This window comes from Poromitra crassiceps, assembly GCF_964638095.1.
Source record: "Poromitra crassiceps genome assembly, chromosome: 2".
Taxonomy (NCBI): domain Eukaryota; kingdom Metazoa; phylum Chordata; class Actinopteri; order Beryciformes; family Melamphaidae; genus Poromitra; species Poromitra crassiceps.
Genome location: NC_139624.1, coordinates 34,069,222 through 34,087,833, shown reverse-complemented (window position 1 = coordinate 34,087,833; position 18,612 = coordinate 34,069,222). Strand labels below are relative to the sequence as shown.

The 18,612-nt window shown below is 48.2% G+C and overlaps 1 protein-coding gene across 3 annotated transcripts in view; it reads right to left on the bottom strand.

Moving 5' to 3' along the window:
* mdfic (MyoD family inhibitor domain containing) overlaps positions 1-18,612 on the bottom strand; it is a 57,928-nt gene that overhangs the window by 13,049 nt on the left and 26,267 nt on the right. For all 3 annotated transcript variants that reach the window (XM_083658982.1, XM_083658981.1, XM_083658983.1), the window contains one exon: positions 8,018-8,362. In XM_083658982.1, the coding sequence (XP_083515108.1) occupies positions 8,018-8,362 (345 nt within the window). The remainder of the gene's footprint in view (positions 1-8,017; positions 8,363-18,612) is intronic.

Genomic DNA, 18,612 nt, shown 5'->3' with positions numbered 1-18,612 from the left:
GACAGAGAGAGACAGAGAGAGAGAGGAAGACAGACAGACAGGCAGACAGAGAGACAGAGAGAGATAGGAAGACAGACAGACAGGCAGACAGAGAGACAGAGAGAGAGAGGAAGACAGACAGACAGGCAGACAGAGAGACAGAGAGAGATAGGAAGACAGACAGGCAGACAGAGAGACAGAGAGAGAGAGAGGAAGACAGACAGGCAGACAGACAGAGAGATAGGAAGACAGACAGGCAGACAGAGAGAGAGACAGAGAGAGAGAGGAAGACAGACAGACAGGCAGACAGAGAGACAGAGAGATAGGAAGACAGACAGGCAGACAGAGAGAGAGACAGAGAGAGAGAGGAAGACAGACAGACAGAGAGACAGAGAGAGAGAGAGAGGAAGACAGACGGGCAGAGAGACAGAGAGAGAGGAAGACAGACGGGCAGACAGAGAGACAGAGAGAGAGAGAGGAAGACAGACAGGCAGACAGAGAGACAGAGAGAGAGGAAGACAGACAGACAGGCAGACAGAGAGACAGAGAGAGATAGGAAGACAGACAGACAGGCAGACAGAGAGACAGAGAGAGAGAGGAAGACAGACAGACAGGCAGACAGAGAGACAGAGAGAGATAGGAAGACAGACAGGCAGACAGAGAGACAGAGAGAGAGAGAGGAAGACAGACAGGCAGACAGACAGAGAGATAGGAAGACAGACAGGCAGACAGAGAGAGAGACAGAGAGAGAGAGGAAGACAGACAGACAGGCAGACAGAGAGACAGAGAGATAGGAAGACAGACAGGCAGACAGAGAGAGAGACAGAGAGAGAGAGGAAGACAGACAGACAGAGAGACAGAGAGAGAGAGAGAGGAAGACAGACGGGCAGAGAGACAGAGAGAGAGGAAGACAGACGGGCAGACAGAGAGACAGAGAGAGAGAGAGGAAGACAGACAGGCAGACAGAGAGACAGAGAGAGAGGAAGACAGACAGACAGGCAGACAGAGAGACAGAGAGAGAGAGAGGAAGACAGACGGGCAGAGAGACAGAGAGAGAAGAAGACAGACGGGCAGACAGAGAGACAGAGAGAGAGAGGAAGACAGACAGACAGAGAGACAGAGAGAGAGAGAGAGGAAGACAGACGGGCAGAGAGACAGAGAGAGAGGAAGACAGACGGGCAGACAGAGAGACAGAGAGAGAGAGAGGAAGACAGACGGGCAGAAAGAGAGACAGAGAGAGAGGAAGACAGACAGACAGGCAGACAGAGAGACAGAGAGAGAGAGAGGAAGACAGACGGGCAGACAGAGAGACAGAGCATTCAACACCATAGTACCCTCCAGGCTGGTACGCAAGCTCAAGGACCTGGGACTTAACACAGCAATGTGCGACTGGATCCTGGATTTCCTGACAGACCGCCGCCAGGTGGTGAGGGTGGGCAACCTCACCTCCTCCCCACTGACCATCAGCATAGGAGCGCCCCAGGGGTGCATCTCCAGCCCCTTCTGGTACGACCTCTACACCCACGACTGCGTGGCAACCCAAGCTTCTAACACCATCGTGAAGTTTGCAGACGACACAGCAGTCGTGGGGCTGATCTCGGGGAGCGACGAGACGGCCTACAGAGAGGAGGTGGGGGCCCTGGAACAATGGTGCCAGGACAACCACCTCTCTCTGAACGTCTCCAAGACCAAGGAGATCATTGTGGACTACAGGAGGGGGGGGGGGCGCACACCCCCCAATCGCCATCAACGGCACAGTGGTGGAAACGGTGGACAGCTTCAAGTACCTGGGAGTCAACATCCACCAGGACCTGACCTGGGCCGGTCACACCGCCACTGTTGTCAAAAAGGCCCAACAGCGAATACACGGACTCAAGCGCCTGAAGAAATTTGGGCTAAGGAAAGAAATCCTTAGGGACTTCTACAGAGGCACCATTGAAAGCCTGCTGACTGGCTGCTTCACCACCTGGTACGGGAACTGTACCACCATGGACCGCAGGGCGCTACGGAGGGTGAGGCGCGCGGCCCAGCACGTAACAGGAGACGAGTTGCCAGAACTGCATGAACTGTATAACCAGCGGTGCCTCAGGAGGTCCCTGAAGATCATCAAAGACACAAACCATCCCCACAACAGCCTGTTCTCCCTGCTACCCTCAGGGAGGAGATACAGGGTTCCAAAAGCACGCACAAATCGCTTGAGGAACAGCTTCTTCCCACAGGCCACGAGACTCCTTAACATGCACAAATAGCGTAGTAGCCGTACTGTAGCTGCTACCATTACGTATGTCTAATGTTTAATTGTATGTCTAATAAGGTGCATACTATTTGCACCTGTATGATAAGGTACAGTACATGCTATTTGCACCTGTGTGACAAATACGTTGAATTTGAAATGTTTGGGCGCGTCTAATGTATGCACATGACATGTGCACCTAGGTACAGTGAATAGGCCACTGTCTCGGACTTGTCTTATCACTATACTGCCCTATTGCTATTGTTACTTATTGCTATTGCTTATTGCCTATTGCCCTATTGCTTGTTGTTTTTGCACTCATATGCCTTGCTATATTTGTACTATGTCGTAAACGGAGTCCACAGCACAAGAATTTCACACGTGATACTTGTACCATGGAGTGACAATAAAAATCTTGAATCTTGAATCTTGAGAGAGAGAGAGAGGAAGACAGACGGGCAGACAGAGAGACAGAGAGAGAGAGGAAGACAGACGGGCAGACAGAGAGACAGAGAGAGAGAGAGAGGAAGACAGACGGGCAGACAGAGAGACAGAGAGAGGAAGACAGACAGACAGGCAGACAGAGAGACAGAGAGAGAGGAAGACAGACGGGCAGACAGAGAGACAGAAGCTGTGTTTCCATTACAGTTTTTCGCAAAATAATTGCGATATTTCTACAACTTCGACAATGTACAATTGCGACTTGTAGGCGTTTCCATTGAAGTTGAGTTTGAGTGACGGCGCACACACCTGAACGCAATTCACAGTTGCAGCAGCTGCCACAGTGATTACGCACAGGGATCTGCCCCAAATCCCGTCCCCTGCATGCTCAAATCTAACCAATGGTCAATGCAAATCACAACATGAAGTTACAACGCATATAAACGAGCCTGATTATCAATTCAAAAGAACATGTTGCTGGCTGCGGTGAATGCAGTGAGCGCGAGAGGCAGAGGAAAAAAGGTAGCCTACAACTGCGCGCACACAGAGAGGCAGCCTGTCACCATGGACCGATTTCTGTCATTAAACATGATCTTTTTTCCCCAGCTCCGCTTTTGCACAACACTCGTCTTTCTGCTAGGTTGCTGCGGAGGTTTTGCCACGGCTTATCGAACCCTTTCTCCCTCATTTTCCTTTCATTTTCCGCTCCTTTTCCAAAGGAGAATGGGTCACATGACGTGCAAATGCGGAAAAGTGTGTTTCCATTACACTTTTGCGATAAACTGCTATATCGACACGTCTGAAAAACCACCTCATGAGAGCGCAAAAACTTTTTGCGATATTTGGGAGGTTTTTCGAAATTTACGTGTTTCCATTACCCACTTTCTATTGCGATATTTAGATTTTGCGCATTTCTGATGGTAATGGAAACACGACTAGAGAGAGAGGAAGACAGACAGGCAGACAGAGAGAGAGAGAGAGAGGAAGACAGACAGGCAGACAGAGAGAGAGAGAGACAGAGAGAGAGGAAGACAGACGGGCAGACAGAGAGACAGAGAGAGAGGAAGACAGACAGACAGACAGGCAGACAGAGAGACAGAGAGAGAGGAAGACAGACAGGCAGACAGAGAGAGAGACAGAGAGAGAGGAAGACAGACAGGCAGACAGAGAGACAGAGAGAGGAAGACAGACAGACAGGCAGACAGAGAGACAGAGAGAGAGGAAGACAGATGGGCAGACAGAGAGACAGAGAGAGAGGAAGACAGGCAGACAGACAGAGAGACAGAGAGAGAGGAAGACAGACAGACAGACAGACAGAGAGACAGAGAGAGGAAGACAGACAGACAGGCAGACAGAGAGACAGAGAGAGAGGAAGACAGACAGGCAGACAGAGAGACAGAGAAAGAGAGGAAGACAGACAGACAGGCAGACAGAGAGACAGACAGAGAGAGAGGAAGACAGACAGACAGACAGGCAGACAGACAGAGAGACAGACAGAGAGAGAGGAAGACAGACAGGCAGACAGAGAGACAGAGAGAGAGGAAGACAGACGGGCAGGCAGACAGAGAGACAGAGAGACAGAGAGAGAGAGGAAGACAGACGGGCAGACAGACAGAGAGACAGAGAGAGAGACAGAGAGAGAGAGAGAGGAAGAGAGGAAGACAGACAGGCAGACAGAGACAGAGAGAGGAAGACAGACGGGCAGACAGAGAGACAGAGAGAGAGGAAGACAGACGGGCAGGCAGACAGAGAGACAGAGAGAGAGAGAGACAGAGAGAGAGAGGAAGACAGACGGGCAGACAGAGAGAGAGGAAGACAGACGGGCAGACAGACAGAGAGACAGAGAGAGATAGGAAGACAGACAGGCAGACAGAGAGAGAGAGGAAGACAGACAGACAGAGAGAGAGAGGAAGACAGACAGACAGACAGACAGAGAGACAGAGAGAGATAGGAAGACAGACAGACAGACAGAGAGAGAGAGGAAGACAGACAGACAGACAGACAGACAGACAGACAGACAGAGAGAGAGAGGAAGACAGACAGACAGACAGACAGAGGAAGACAGACAAGAGAAGAGAACAGTTCACGTTGACAGTGCTCCTGTTTAATGTCAGCGAGCGGCGATGATGCCCAGAATCGGCGAGGCCAAAAGCAGCGTCCAGCGCCTCTGAGGAAATCGTCTGAGACATCTGGAAGGCTAACAGACAAAAAAGCGGGAGCGGCATGACACAAAACAAGCTGGATGGGCCTCGGAGCGGCAAGCTGTGCAAAACATTCAAACTCACAGAGAGGGAGAGGGAGGGAGAGAGAGAGAGCTAGACAGAGAGGGAGAGAGAGAGAGAGAGAGAGAGAGACAGAAACAGATCAAGAGAGAGAGAGAGACTGAGTAGAGGAAGGCAGCCTCAGGGGCCGAGGCGATGCACTGAAGGCACACGTGGGTAAAGAGGGCAGAGGAGACTACAGACTACAGACTGAAGGCCCACCGCATGCAGGTTACAGCAAGCCAGTCTATAATGCATGACTGAGGGACAAGTCAGTGCTAGAGCTTCCACCAACACACACACACACACACACACACACACACACACACACACACACACACACACACACACACACGTACAAAGCTTTGGCAAAGAGAGCGACATTTCACAGCACTCACGGCCTTGTCCCTAATAGTCTCTAAATGAGACTAAAGTAGCTCAGAGACCTTAATTGATTACACACACACACACACACACACACACACACACACACACACACACACACAGGAAAAGAAAAGACACAAACTGAATGACAAAAGAGCCGAGAGGAACAAAAGCCGTGTGGTAAGCACCTCCTCAGAAGCTGGAGTGTTATCGCAGATTGGTTGCGGTGCCAACGCCACGTGCCAAGAAACACAGGCAGCGGCAGAATCCCCAGAGCTAGCTCGTGCTAGCTAGCGCCTTTTATTTCCTGTGTTCAGGGGCCTGTTTAGGAGGCTAATTTCACAGGCAAACAGATTATGTTAATCCGTGTAAACATTCAAACACAACAGCTTGGCTGTTTTCCGGGGGGAAATAAACAGTTGAGAGCGAACATATTGATTCAGAGAGCACGCCGTCTGCTATAAGCAACACAAAAGACATAATGAGATGTTGTTTTTTCTTTTCTTTTCTTTTCACCCTCTCTGCTCTTCTTTGCCAATGAAGACGTTGAAAACATGATGCCTGTAGAACATCTCTGGTGGATGCATCTTGACTTTATATGGATGTATCTGACTGCCAGCCTACTTGCCTTGTTATCCGGCAACTCAATATCTTGCATATTTCAGGTAAACCACCATCAAGCAGAGATCCGACAGCCCTGCTTTCTCCGTTGTCTCAAGCTGTATCTCAGCCTGCACAGTGTAGCTTCACTTCATATCTTATTTTCCTGCCCGGCCAGACAAAGCAGCAGAGGCCTCAGGTCAGATGAATTAGTACAGTGCGTCCCTCTCCTCTGAAGAAACCACCCCAACACCCACATACAGCGTGTCCCTCTCCTCTGAAGAAACCACCCCAACACCCACATACAGCGTGTCCCTCTCCTCTGAAGAAACCACCCCAACACCCACATACAGTGCGTCCCTCTCCTCTGAAGAAACCACCCCAACGCCCACATACAGCGTGTCCCTCTCCTCTGAAGAAACCACCCCAACACCCACATACAGAGCGTCCCTCTCCTCTGAAGAAACCACCCCAACGCCCACATACAGTCCCTCTCCTCTGAAGAAACCACCCCAACACCCACATACAGTCCCTCTCCTCTGAAGAAACCACCCCAACGCCCACATACAGTCCCTCTCCTCTGAAGAAACCACACCAACGCCCACATACAGTCCCTCTCCTCTGGAGAAACCACCCCAACGCCCACATACAGTCCCTCTCCTATGAAGAAACCACCCCAACGCCCACATACAGTCCCTCTCCTCTGAAGAAACCACCCCAACGCCCACATACAGTCCCTCTCCTCTGAAGAAACCACCCCAACGCCCACATACAGTCCCTCTCCTCTGAAGAAACCACCCCAACTCCCACATACAGTCCCTCTCCTCTGAAGAAACCACCCCAACTCCCACATACAGTCCCTCTCCTATGAAGAAACCACCCCAACGCCCACATACAGTCCCTCTCCTCTGAAGAAACCACCCCAACGCCCACATACAGTCCCTCTCCTCTGAAGAAACCACCCCAACTCCCACATACAGTCCCTCTCCTCTGAAGAAACCACCCCAACGCCCACATACAGTCCCTCTCCTATGAAGAAACCACCCCAACGCCCACATACAGTCCCTCTCCTCTGAAGAAACCACCCCAACGCCCACATACAGTCCCTCTCCTCTGAAGAAACCACCCCAACTCCCACATACAGTCCCTCTCCTCTGAAGAAACCACCCCAACTCCCACATACAGTCCCTCTCCTCTGAAGAAACCACCCCAACTCCCACATACAGTCCCTCTCCTCTGAAGAAACCACCCCAACACCCACATACAGTCCCTCTCCTCTGAAGAAACCACCCCAACACCCACATACAGAGGAGGAGGCCTGCGATGGAGCACTGTTAATGAGGGCCGCGGCGGTGCTGACGGGATGGCAGGGGAGCAGGAGAGGGCCCAGAGAGGTGTGAGGGGCCGTGCGGGGGCCCGTAGCGGGCTGGCCACCACACTTAATGGGCCCCCCGCGCTCTTAGGCCTTGTTAGACGGTCGCACCTATCCGTCCGATGGTAATGGACCACCCAAACGCCTTCATTAGCGGACTCACCTCGGCCTTACACCTGACAAAGGGACTGCTGCCCCGCATGGCAGAGGGACTCTGTTGTTAAGGCAAATAAAAGCCACAGGAGCAGGACAGGTGATCATCTGCTAGACGTGAAGAGTGTGAAAAGCTTCTGCACTGGCGTCATTAAAAAGGTGAGAGAAGGTAAAGGCGTTTGTGTGGATATCTTCTCTTGGAGCAGTCACTCGAGCAGGGAAATGCATGCACCTTTTTCACACTGTTAGGGAAAGGAATTGGCAAGGGGGTGATGGTGAGCTCATTGTGACTGTGTGACTGGACATGAAATGAATTTATGATCAGCGCAAAGTGGAATGCATAGATAGAGGCATGCCAGCAACAAGGGTTAGTTACAATATGTGTGTGTCTGTGTGCGTGTGACTGTGTGCATGTGTGACTCTGTGCGTGTGTGTGCAGGTTTGCACCCTCTTTTCCTTCCCATTGTAACTAGTGTGTGGGTACTCAGCCTCAGGTAATGTAACTTGTGTGTGGGTACTCACCCTCAGGTAATGTAACTTGTGTGTGGGTACTCACCCTCAGGTAATGTAACTTGTGTGTGGGTAGGTACTCACCCTCAGGTAATGGAGGTTTGTGTGAGCCAGTGGAGCTGCCTTTGCTGCGTCGGCTGCTGTCGCTGTTCACCGACAGGCTGGAGCGGAGCTTCCTCTGCATCTTCTGTGACACGGGCGTAGACGGCTGCTTCCTGGGCTGTTCCGTGGTGGCCGTCCCCCCCACGGTGCCCACGCTGACGCTGGCGCCGCAGGAGCACGTGCGGCATGTGGCCCCGCCCATGCCAGGGTGGATTCCGTTGCCGTTGCTCAGCGGGGGCGTGCCGGCGCTGTTGTGGCCCAGGCCATTTTGGTCCCTGGCAGCGTCTCCCGTGCCGCCGGGCTCCGAGGCGGCTGGCTGAGGTTGAGCTGGAAGCAAGAGACACAAAGGAGGAGGGTTACCTCTTATCTCAGGTACCTTTGGAGTACGTTTGAGGTGCAACAGGTTCACTTAAATACTGCTCCATTTTAGCTGAAACATTTCTCCTAAACGCTAAAACTGCATTCAAAGGTTCTGAATATAATACAATCAAATCAAATCAAAATGAATTCAATTAATGAACATTGACAGTCAAGCTCACAAAATGTATGCAGTATCAAATTTCAAACCCAAAGCTGCTACTCATTCATTACTACAACTTTAGAGGTGAATGCAGAGGATAGAAGAATCCAGAACACTGAGCATCAAGATCATTGTAAGGAATGGGCACATTGAATACTAAGCTTAGCTACATATTGGGGGGGGGGGGGGGAACTTTGTGAATACAGGACTTCACTACTTTAACCAGGTATTTCTACCTTTAAGCTGGCAAAGGATTTATGTAAATGCTCAACACTGTAACTTTACTCGAAACGACGAGAAGTTGCTCTGCGTTCTCCACAGCGCGCTCTTCACATTATCTTACCCACTACAGCTGGGGTGTGTGATGTTCAATTCTCACAAACTTAGCGAGCAGAGTAATGGAGATATACCGTTCTCAGTTAAAGCCAACCTGCACATTTTGAAGACTAAATCACATCTTGCCACCATTTCCTAACATCATAATATCGATTATAAGGCAAACATTTCAAACAGAAATGACAGAGAGAGGCAGGAGAGTATAGGAGCCTCATATGTGACGGGCGCTGGAGGCAGACAGGCATTTGAGGAAAAAGAACGCTTAATCGGGGAAGAAGAGAAACAGAGCCTGTGATACTGTGCATATACAAAATAGCTGCCGTCTCCGCAACAGTAATGATTTCCTTTCCTCTCAAAGCTCAGAGATGGCCTCAAATAGTCTATCTAAGTGTACGGGTGACAGCCACAGGATGTCAGCAGACAGCGACCTGTCTGATAAGAAAGAAAGCCAGGGATGTGAGTGAGCAAAGGAGGTGGCATGTTACTGAGAGGAACAGCTGCACATTCAGCTCTACTGGGAGTTGCTTCCAGCCACATTACCTGCCTTCCACATCAGAGCCGCTGTGCCTCTGCATGCTTAACTTACTGAGATTTTGTGAATTATTCATCCCTTTTTAAGTCGATCTGCGCCAACCGTACTTATTCATTTTGTCTTGTCCGTGCATTCTGTAGATACATTGAATATGATCTACCTCCTCCCACCAAAACTCTGGATTTTGCCTGACGTAACGTAGCCCTATCTACGAGCTGTGGAAATAACGGCAGGCAGTGACACCAAACATGGACTGATACAAGTGGTGTGTGCAGCTGTTCAAAAACCAACAAACTTTCCAAAGTGGAGGAAAGTGGTCTTTCCTTTCCATCTCTCTCTCTCTCTCTCTCTCTCTCTCTCTCTCTCTCTGCTCACCAACAAGTGCAATTACAGTTAACAAGAGGGGGAGAGAGTGTGGGAATGGGGTCTTGTGCTTTTTAACAACACATCACCCTGGGAGAGGCCGGACGTGAATGTGGATGTAAAACAACGCAATTAAATACAGACACTAGGCTTTGCCTTCTCCTCATGCTGCCTCAATAAACAAATATACTGTAGACTTTAGGGATCAGGACTCCATGTAATTTGAATTAGACAATTGGACGGTGGGAGAGAGGATTCATTATGCAGTGATTTAAGACCTCCTCCTCTCCAAAAGACAAACACCTTGCTGCAGCCTGCCCAGGACACTGTGGGGGAGACTCAGATTGCTAACAAGGAGACTCAGAGCAGAGCAGGCTACCTTTGCTCTTCCTCTGTTGTACTCTTGACAGTTGCAACTCACCACCCATGTTTCAGCCATACATAATCCATGTGTTTCCCCACCATTCCTGTCTTCAATGCTTAGCAAACTGCTTTCCATGAGGAAGGTAATATCCACACGTGCCACAGAAGCTATTTCATACATAGGTTTTACTTATTTTTTTTTTTTTTTTTTTTTTTTAATCTCAAGTTTGTCAAAATCTCATTATAGAGAGATGGTGGTATGACAGTCATTTTGCCATGCACAGACCAGTAGACCATAAGCCCTTCCCCCGCTTTCTCACTGTGGACTAATTAAACACACACAGAGTGAGAAAAGGGCGAAACACAGTGTGGCATCCTATCAGATAAATATATATTTTTTTTTATTACAATCAAAAAGAGAATTTCAAAAATGCAGACAACTCTTTGAGTCAGGAAAGGCCACCAAGAGCAAGAACACTATCTCATGCCTTTTGGTTCTGCCCTTCACTGACGGGATTCTGGGCCAAAATATTTGACTGGTACTCTAAAGGTCCTTACACACCGAGCACGTTTTTTTCGTGCGATTAATTCGCACGTCAATAATATTTTACGAACCTATATCAGTCAATGCAACCATGCATACCAACGGCGAAGTTTCGCTGAGCGTTATTGCGGCGTTCATTTTTTCTAACCACGGTCGATTTTTCAGAAATTCGCTTCCGACGTGTACACATCTGTGGCTGTGATTGACAGGTGGGTCAAAACTCGCATCGCAATTTCGTGCCGTATATTCACATCGCTCTTGATGTGTAAGGAGCTTAAGGCCTACAAAATAACCCTTCAGCCGGAGGCAGAACTCGCCATCTTCGGCTGCTCTGAGTCTTCTCTGAATTTCCCTACAGCTGTGCAACAGTCTGACACAGGGGACAACTGTTGCCAAGAAACTAATCCTGAAGGAATGGAAGTCCCCCTCTTCACCCTCTTTTCAATTGTGGCTGAACGGATATGACCTCTGTGTTATACGGATGGAGAGACTTAGGTTCCTGAGGACCAACTCACTTGGGACGTTTTCAGTTATTTCTGACCCGTTTCTGGCCTACAGTATCTCGTTGAAGTTGGGGGCGACGGGTGACTCGCCTGGCTGGTTTCTCATGGACCCCTTGCATGGGATCCCGGGCATAATATCGTCTACAAACATATAAGCACCTTATGTGACTGGTGGTAGCGCGACGTAATACTGAATGTCGACAATATTATGTAGGTTTTTCTTTTCTTTGTCTTTGTCTATCTTGTGTCTGAGCCGATTTGTTTGTCTTGTTCATGTTTTGTTTAAAAAAGTTGAAAATAAAATATTGGGGGGGGGGGGGGGGGAAGGCCACCATGTGTACTTTTGGAACCCCCAAACCCCCCATTTCTTTGAGTATTGTGAAGTGAAATAGTGAATACACTACATGCAGACCTTTAAAGGATGACAGCTTCACACAAACTCAATTTCCCTCAGTTGCTTGTGTCGTAACGCCGTCTTTTTTCGCCCATTTACGTTAAGGGGGCTAACCACACGGGCTCACACACACAAACACACACATCAGCGCGCAACAAGACCAAAGTAAGTCTAGGACACATTATAATTACCTTTCCTTTTGAGAAAGTCAAGCTTTCAATTTAGCCCAGTATAAATAGTTATTAGGAAACCACCACGTAAAAGCCAGAGCACATAAGCGGCCGCTCGTGTGTCCGACACACTGCAGGGCTTAAAAAGTGATTCAAGCACAAGCAGAGACGATGGATTATAGAGACAGTGCATTCCAGGCTCCGCCAATAGTATGAAATGGTATTCTTCTGGTCTCCTAAATGGCAGCTTGTTATTGGCTGTCTCTCCATGTTATGAAACTTCATTGGCTTCTAATGCCTGGTTCAGACTACACGAATTCAGCCCGATTTTAGACCGATTTGGTCGTGCGCGACAGATTTTCAGCGTCGGGCCCGAATATGACCGTCGGGGACGACGATCGGCCGTCTTCACCTCTTGTAGTGTGACATAATCAAAGACCAGCGTCGGGACCAGTCGGGACGTCTAGGACGCCTCACGACGCCCCGACGAAAAGACTGGCATGTCAGTCTTTTGGACATGGTTTCGCCTAGTGTGACACCCCGGAAGACAGGTATCAGGTCCTGGGGAGACCGCTCCCCGCTCGATACAGATTTCACCCGCTCGCACTCACCGGTCCGCTCCGCTCAAAAGAATAAAAGAGACAAAAAGGCCAGGGTGTTTTAATTTGCGTTTAAACGCCTGGGCAATGGGCATTGCTCACTACAAATAACATGAGCTCAGCAGAGTCGGCTGCATGTTCGTATCTCTTCCTTCTCGTCTCGCAGCAGCTGGCAAGAAAATAGTGGGCGTGCACATGAAGTAAGTTGGAGGCTGGAGCGGACATCACAGTGCATCACAGCAGAGCCTGTCACTCATCCAAATAACGTTAATTCTGCAAGGGATATATATAGCACCTGGATTACATACATGTTTCACATAGGGTTGTGTTTGGATTTCAATGTTTTATTTTGCCCAATATTGAAATGTTTTACAATTGCATGTTGTGCTAACATAAACATTATTTCTATCTACCACTTTAGCCTATTTAGGCTGATTTGGTTGCTATTTCTTGTCAATGTAGTGGCCTCAATGCACGCTGGGAGATTTCGTTCACAGGTCCGCCTCCTCGACGACCTGTGAACTCGCTGACGACAGCAGACGACGTGATGACGGTGGCATACGATGCTCTGTCGGTGTTAAGCGAGAATACACTTGTAGTGTGGCCAGTCTCCCGACCAAGACATGTCACGAATTTATGGCAGTATGATGGCCTCGTCTGACATGGTGACATCGTGAACGACAAAAAATATCGTGTAGTCTGATCCTGGCATTAAGCCCAATTTATGCTTCGTCTGCCGACACTTTTGAAACGGTCGCCGACAGAAATGAGGATTTGAGTCGACACTTTCAAGTGTCGGCGAGCAGTGTCTGCTACCTAGTGAAATGTCTAGTGTCGCTGACTACGTCATAGTAAGTCTGATTGGCTATATAGACGGCACGTGGTTGACTTCCTTGTTTTGGTTTTCACTCATTGAAATGAATGGCCGTGTCCCCGCTATTTTTATCAGCCTGTCCTTGATGTATGACTTCGTGAAAATCACAAACAACATTGTGGCCAATTTCCCAGAGAGAGAGGATGTGAGTTGTGTGGTTGTGTGTCGTTTAGCCAAGTACGTTACATCTTGCCTCCGAGGTGGTTTCACGCATTACATTCCCTCTCTTGCCTTGGCTGTCTGCACTTAATAGTGTTCAGGTGTCACGTGACCGTTGAACAGAGGCGAACGTTCACTGAAGTATAAATGCAACACCATCAGCGAAACTTTCTTTTTCGTCTGCGACCATGTGCTGAGCAACACTTTCTAATAAGTATAAATTAAGCTTAAGTCTCCTAAGGGGGCATGGCAGTGGCGAAACAGGATACAGGAAGTGACTGGAAGTTGCAGTGTCTCTATAATCCATCGTCTCTGGCCGCAAGTCTGCAGAGTGGTGCGCTTCTGCAGCAGGTTCCTGGACGGACACACACCATCACACACACAGCCTTTATTTTTATCCTGATGAACACGGTGACTGAGATGAATGGACAGAGGGGAGTAATATTCATAATCATTGATCATGATAATGATGATACTGTCAAAAGATGGCAATGACGGACTCGTACAGTCACCGTGAGACAAATGAAGACGTAATGAATACAGTAGACCTTGTTGTAATCGTGTTACACTGATAAAGTTCCAGCTGGGCCATCAAAAAGTTTTGTGACTGCAGTGCGGTAAAAGAAAAACATTTGCAGTAAGGTCTGGCTAGACATTTGATTTTCCACTTGTAGGCCTGCAACTAACGATTATTTTCATTATCGATTAATCTGTCGATTAGTCAATCGATTAGTCGTTTGGTCTATTAAATGTCACAAAATGGTGAAAAAAGGCGATTACTTTTTCCCCAAAGCCCAAGATGACATCCTTAAATGTCTTCTTTTGTCCCGACCAACAGTCCACAACCCAAAGAGAATCAGTTTACTGTCATAGAAGACTAAAGAGACCAGAAAATATTCACATTTAAGAAGCTGGAATGTGACATTGTTTTATTTTTTCTTTTAAAAAAATAGTCTAAACGATTAATTGATTATAAAAAATAGTTGTCGATTAATTTTCTGTCGATCGACCACTTGATTAATCGACTAATCGTTGCAGCTCTATTCCACTGTATACTGTAAATATACTGTACGTACGATACAGATTAACGTGGCTATCTGACAAAAACAGTAGTGGACTGTGTAACCAGGAAAAGTCATAAAACACTGTGTTTTGAACAGACATTATACATTTTGGCTGTTTTAGTCGATCACTTGGATTGTGAATGTTTCTAGACTATACATTTCCCAGAAGTGTGCATACAACCTCGACCGTCTTTTACTCTGAAGTTTCACAAATGTGAGTGTCTTAAGATAACCAAATGTCAAAGTGAAATGTGATTCCTCCTGTGATTTGTTTTAACATGCATATTTCCTCATCTGAGGCTTCAACTGAAAACATGCTAACATCAGCCTGCCTGATGGTAAGCCCTAGTGGAACAATATAAATGAGATGCACTATATATCTGCACTGTTCCTATAGCACACCAGGAAACATGGCTTGCATCAAATTTTGATAAGAACAACTCCCAGAAAGTTTGAAAAAATCATAAGTGATTAAAATTGAGGAGTTGTGTAGTTTACCACCAGCTCGTAGTGCTGGTTAGGTGTCCTGAGACAACAGAATGCACACAGCCTGACAGGTTGCATTAAAACACCATGTTGCGGAGGGAGGAAGGAACGGACACACATACACACAGTACACACACACACTTCAAATTGGACTTGTAACCGCCCTATTTCTAGCACATCAACAACTGTTGAGAGTGTACATTTGTAGTTGAATAAAACATGGTATTCCCCTACACACGCTGTCACACACATCACAGGGGAAACTAGGGGGTGAGTGCTTCTTGACTGTCTAAGCAGCATCCCAATTTGGTCCCAGCTACTAGTAGCTGACAGCCTCAAATATCTGGGGAGCATTTTTAAAAGGCCAGTGTTTGATGGATTCATGAAGAACACACAAATATAATTGCCATTTGTCACCGAGTCTTCAGTGGCTGCGCCACACAGGGACCCAGCAGCCGAGTGCCTGGAGAGCGCCGGAGCTGCGCGGGGGATCGCTCTGTATGTAAAACTGAGTATATAAACACCTCCGTTTTTGTCAAGGAAAATAGGTCCTACAGGAGGGAACTGGAAATTGCACCCCAAAGACACACAGAGAAGGAGTATATATATATCACCAGCCTACTGGAACACACACACGCACACACACACACACACACACACACACACACACACACACACACACACACACACACACACACACACACACACACACACACACACACACACACACACACACACACACACACACACACACACACACACACACACACACACACACACACACACACACACACACACACACACACACACACACACACACACACACACACACACACACACAAAAATGTAGACACCGGCAGACCTACCAGGAAGCAATATGCATGCGTGCATGTCAACTGAAACCGAGCTGTATAAACAAGAATTCTAAAATAGTGGAGAACATGAAAATATAACACAGAGGTCAAACAGGGCAGCGTGGAGATTCTCATTTGCACATTGCTACGCAGAGAGTCACAGGTAAGAAGGCATGGAGCAGACTGAACAACCACAAGCTATGTTTCTAAGCTTCACTGCTTTTTAATATTAATGCCCCAGAGACAGAGGGGGGAGCAGGGGGGGAGAGAGAGACAGAGAGAGAGAGAGAGAGAGAGAGAGAGAGAGAGAGGAAAGTGTTTGCCTAGGCTTATTAGAATGCCCATCATAAGGAGCATACAGTGATTCAAATGTCACATCATGTCAGCCAAATAAACACCCCAATCCAGATGTTGTACTCATCTCCTAATGAGCGTCGTGGCACAATGTTAGTTTGTGGGTTAAAAGCAGGTTGAGCGGGAGGACAGGAGAGAAAAGGACAGCTTTATTCTTAGTTGTTGTGAGTCACAAACAGCAAACGGGCCAAACACACAGTGGCAGTTAGCTCTGAAATGCTAATTCCTCTAACACGCAGAGTGTTTTGTTTATCTTTTTGCGTGCGCGCGCCTTGCATTAGAAAAACATGTATATTTTCTGCTCGGCTGGCCATGTACCTGCCTGATTGAAATGCTAATTTGTAAAATGTGCAATGACCTAGCCGGGCTCCCGTCACACACCCCCCACCCCACCCCCCTCTTTCAAAACAGCCTGAGGTATCGTCTCTCCTCCTAACAAACAGCGGCGGTTCTAGCAGCCCCTGCCTTTCAATCCAAAGGGATATATTTTCTCATTAGAAATTATACATCTTCCCTGTCCATATTTATAGACGCAAAACCAGGGGAATTATACTGCAGAGAGAGAGAGAGAGAGAGAGAGAGAGAGAGAGAGAGAGACAGAGAGAGAGAGAGAGAGAGAGAGGGGGGGGAGAAGAAAATAGCACGATGAATGTTATTACAAAGGGCTCTGATTGGAAATTTTCCTTGGGCATATCAAAGCCTCGTTTACCGTTTGACCTTCCCAACTCTGGGACAAGGACTTCCTTTATTGTCTAGAAGGACGCGTTGGAACCAACGGACGGGCGACGCCAGGCTCCTCGTTCAAGTGTCCCATCACAACAAGACCCCCACCCGCCACACCACCCCCAACTCCGATTAGTATCATTATAAGGTGGATGTCTACGCTGTGAAAAGAGAGTGAATGGGCTATGTCAGAGGGAAACCATGAATGGACGTTAAGATTAGAAAGTTGAGAAATAAAGTCACACCTTCACATTGTGGTGTGCAGAATGATGTGGGCGGCGTGTCTTGTCTTGTCTTGTGCGTTTGTGCGGCCAGCTGACGTGCGCTCACAGAAATATCACCTATTCCGATAGAACAGGAGAGGAGAAAAAATGGCACTCTGTATATCTCGCACGGCAATCCTGGCCCTGTCAGATCACTCACAACCCACAGAAACCCCTCCCACCACACACACGTACACACACACACACACACACACACACACGCACGCACACACACACGTACACACACACACACACACGCGCACACACGCACACACACATGTAGTGTTATATTTATCCAAGGTGGATGATGTTGATGATAACGGTGGCAGGGATGACGATGACGATGATGGGCCATCTGGGACTGTTAAGGAGAGCTAAATTACCTGTTCTGATATGAGAGCCCCATCAGCAAGAGTGGCATGTGGGGGGTCTGTGTGTGTGTGTGTGTGTGTGTGTGTGTGTGTGTGTGTGTGTGTGTGTGTGTGTGTGTGTGTGTGTGTGTGTGTGTGTGTGTGTGTGTGTGTGTGTGTGTGTGTGTGAGATATTGGTACCCTATCAGCGGCTGTGACTTGTCATGTGACAGAGCTCTCAGCTCTATTAGCTGTCTGCTGATCATATTGTGTAGCATCTCATTTCAGCAGGGAAGCTCACACTTTTGTTCACGTCTCATTTTCTTCTTCTCCACCCACCATCTCTCCCACCTCCACCCACCATCTCTCCCACCTCCACCCACCATCTCTCCCACCTCCACCCACCAGCTCTCCCACCTCCACCCACCAGCTCTCCCACTCAGGATTTTTTTTGCCAATATTAACAGTCAGCCCCCCCCCCCCCCCCCCCCCCGGCAATGGTAATCTATTGATCTATTGAGCGCCTGGTCAAATTTGAACATTCACTAGCCATTTGGCCGGTGGACAAAAAAGTTACATTTTGGACTTAATTCTCTGTGATGGTCATTCAAACTTGGTTCCTCCTGCTGAGGGGAAGTGACACTTGAAGAGAGCATTTAATATTATTTCCATCCTCCTCCTCCTCCTCCTCCTCCTCCTCCTCCTCCTTTCTGCCACCAGCCCCTACCTCCCTCCCTCCCTCCCTCCCGACAATGAGGGAAGCGAGGCGTCAGAGATTTGCTAATTTCAAATTTGTCAATTTTGCTGCTGATTGAGTGGGAAAAAAATAAGCCCGTCGGACCTTGTTCTGCTTAATTACATTTTACAGTGGCAAAGCAACTTGAAAGACAAGAGCTTGATTTGACGACCTGAACCGTTCAGCACACACATGGTGTGGGAGGTGGGTAAGGGGAGGAGTGTGTGTGTGTGTGTGTGTGTGTGTGTGTGTGTGTGTGTGTGTGTGTGTGTGTGTGTGTGTGTGTGTGTGTGTGTGTGTGTCTGTGTGTGTGTGTGTGGTGGGGGGGGGGTCATCAATTATCCTTTGATTTCAAAACGGCACATTTTCCCAGATTAATATGTCTGACTG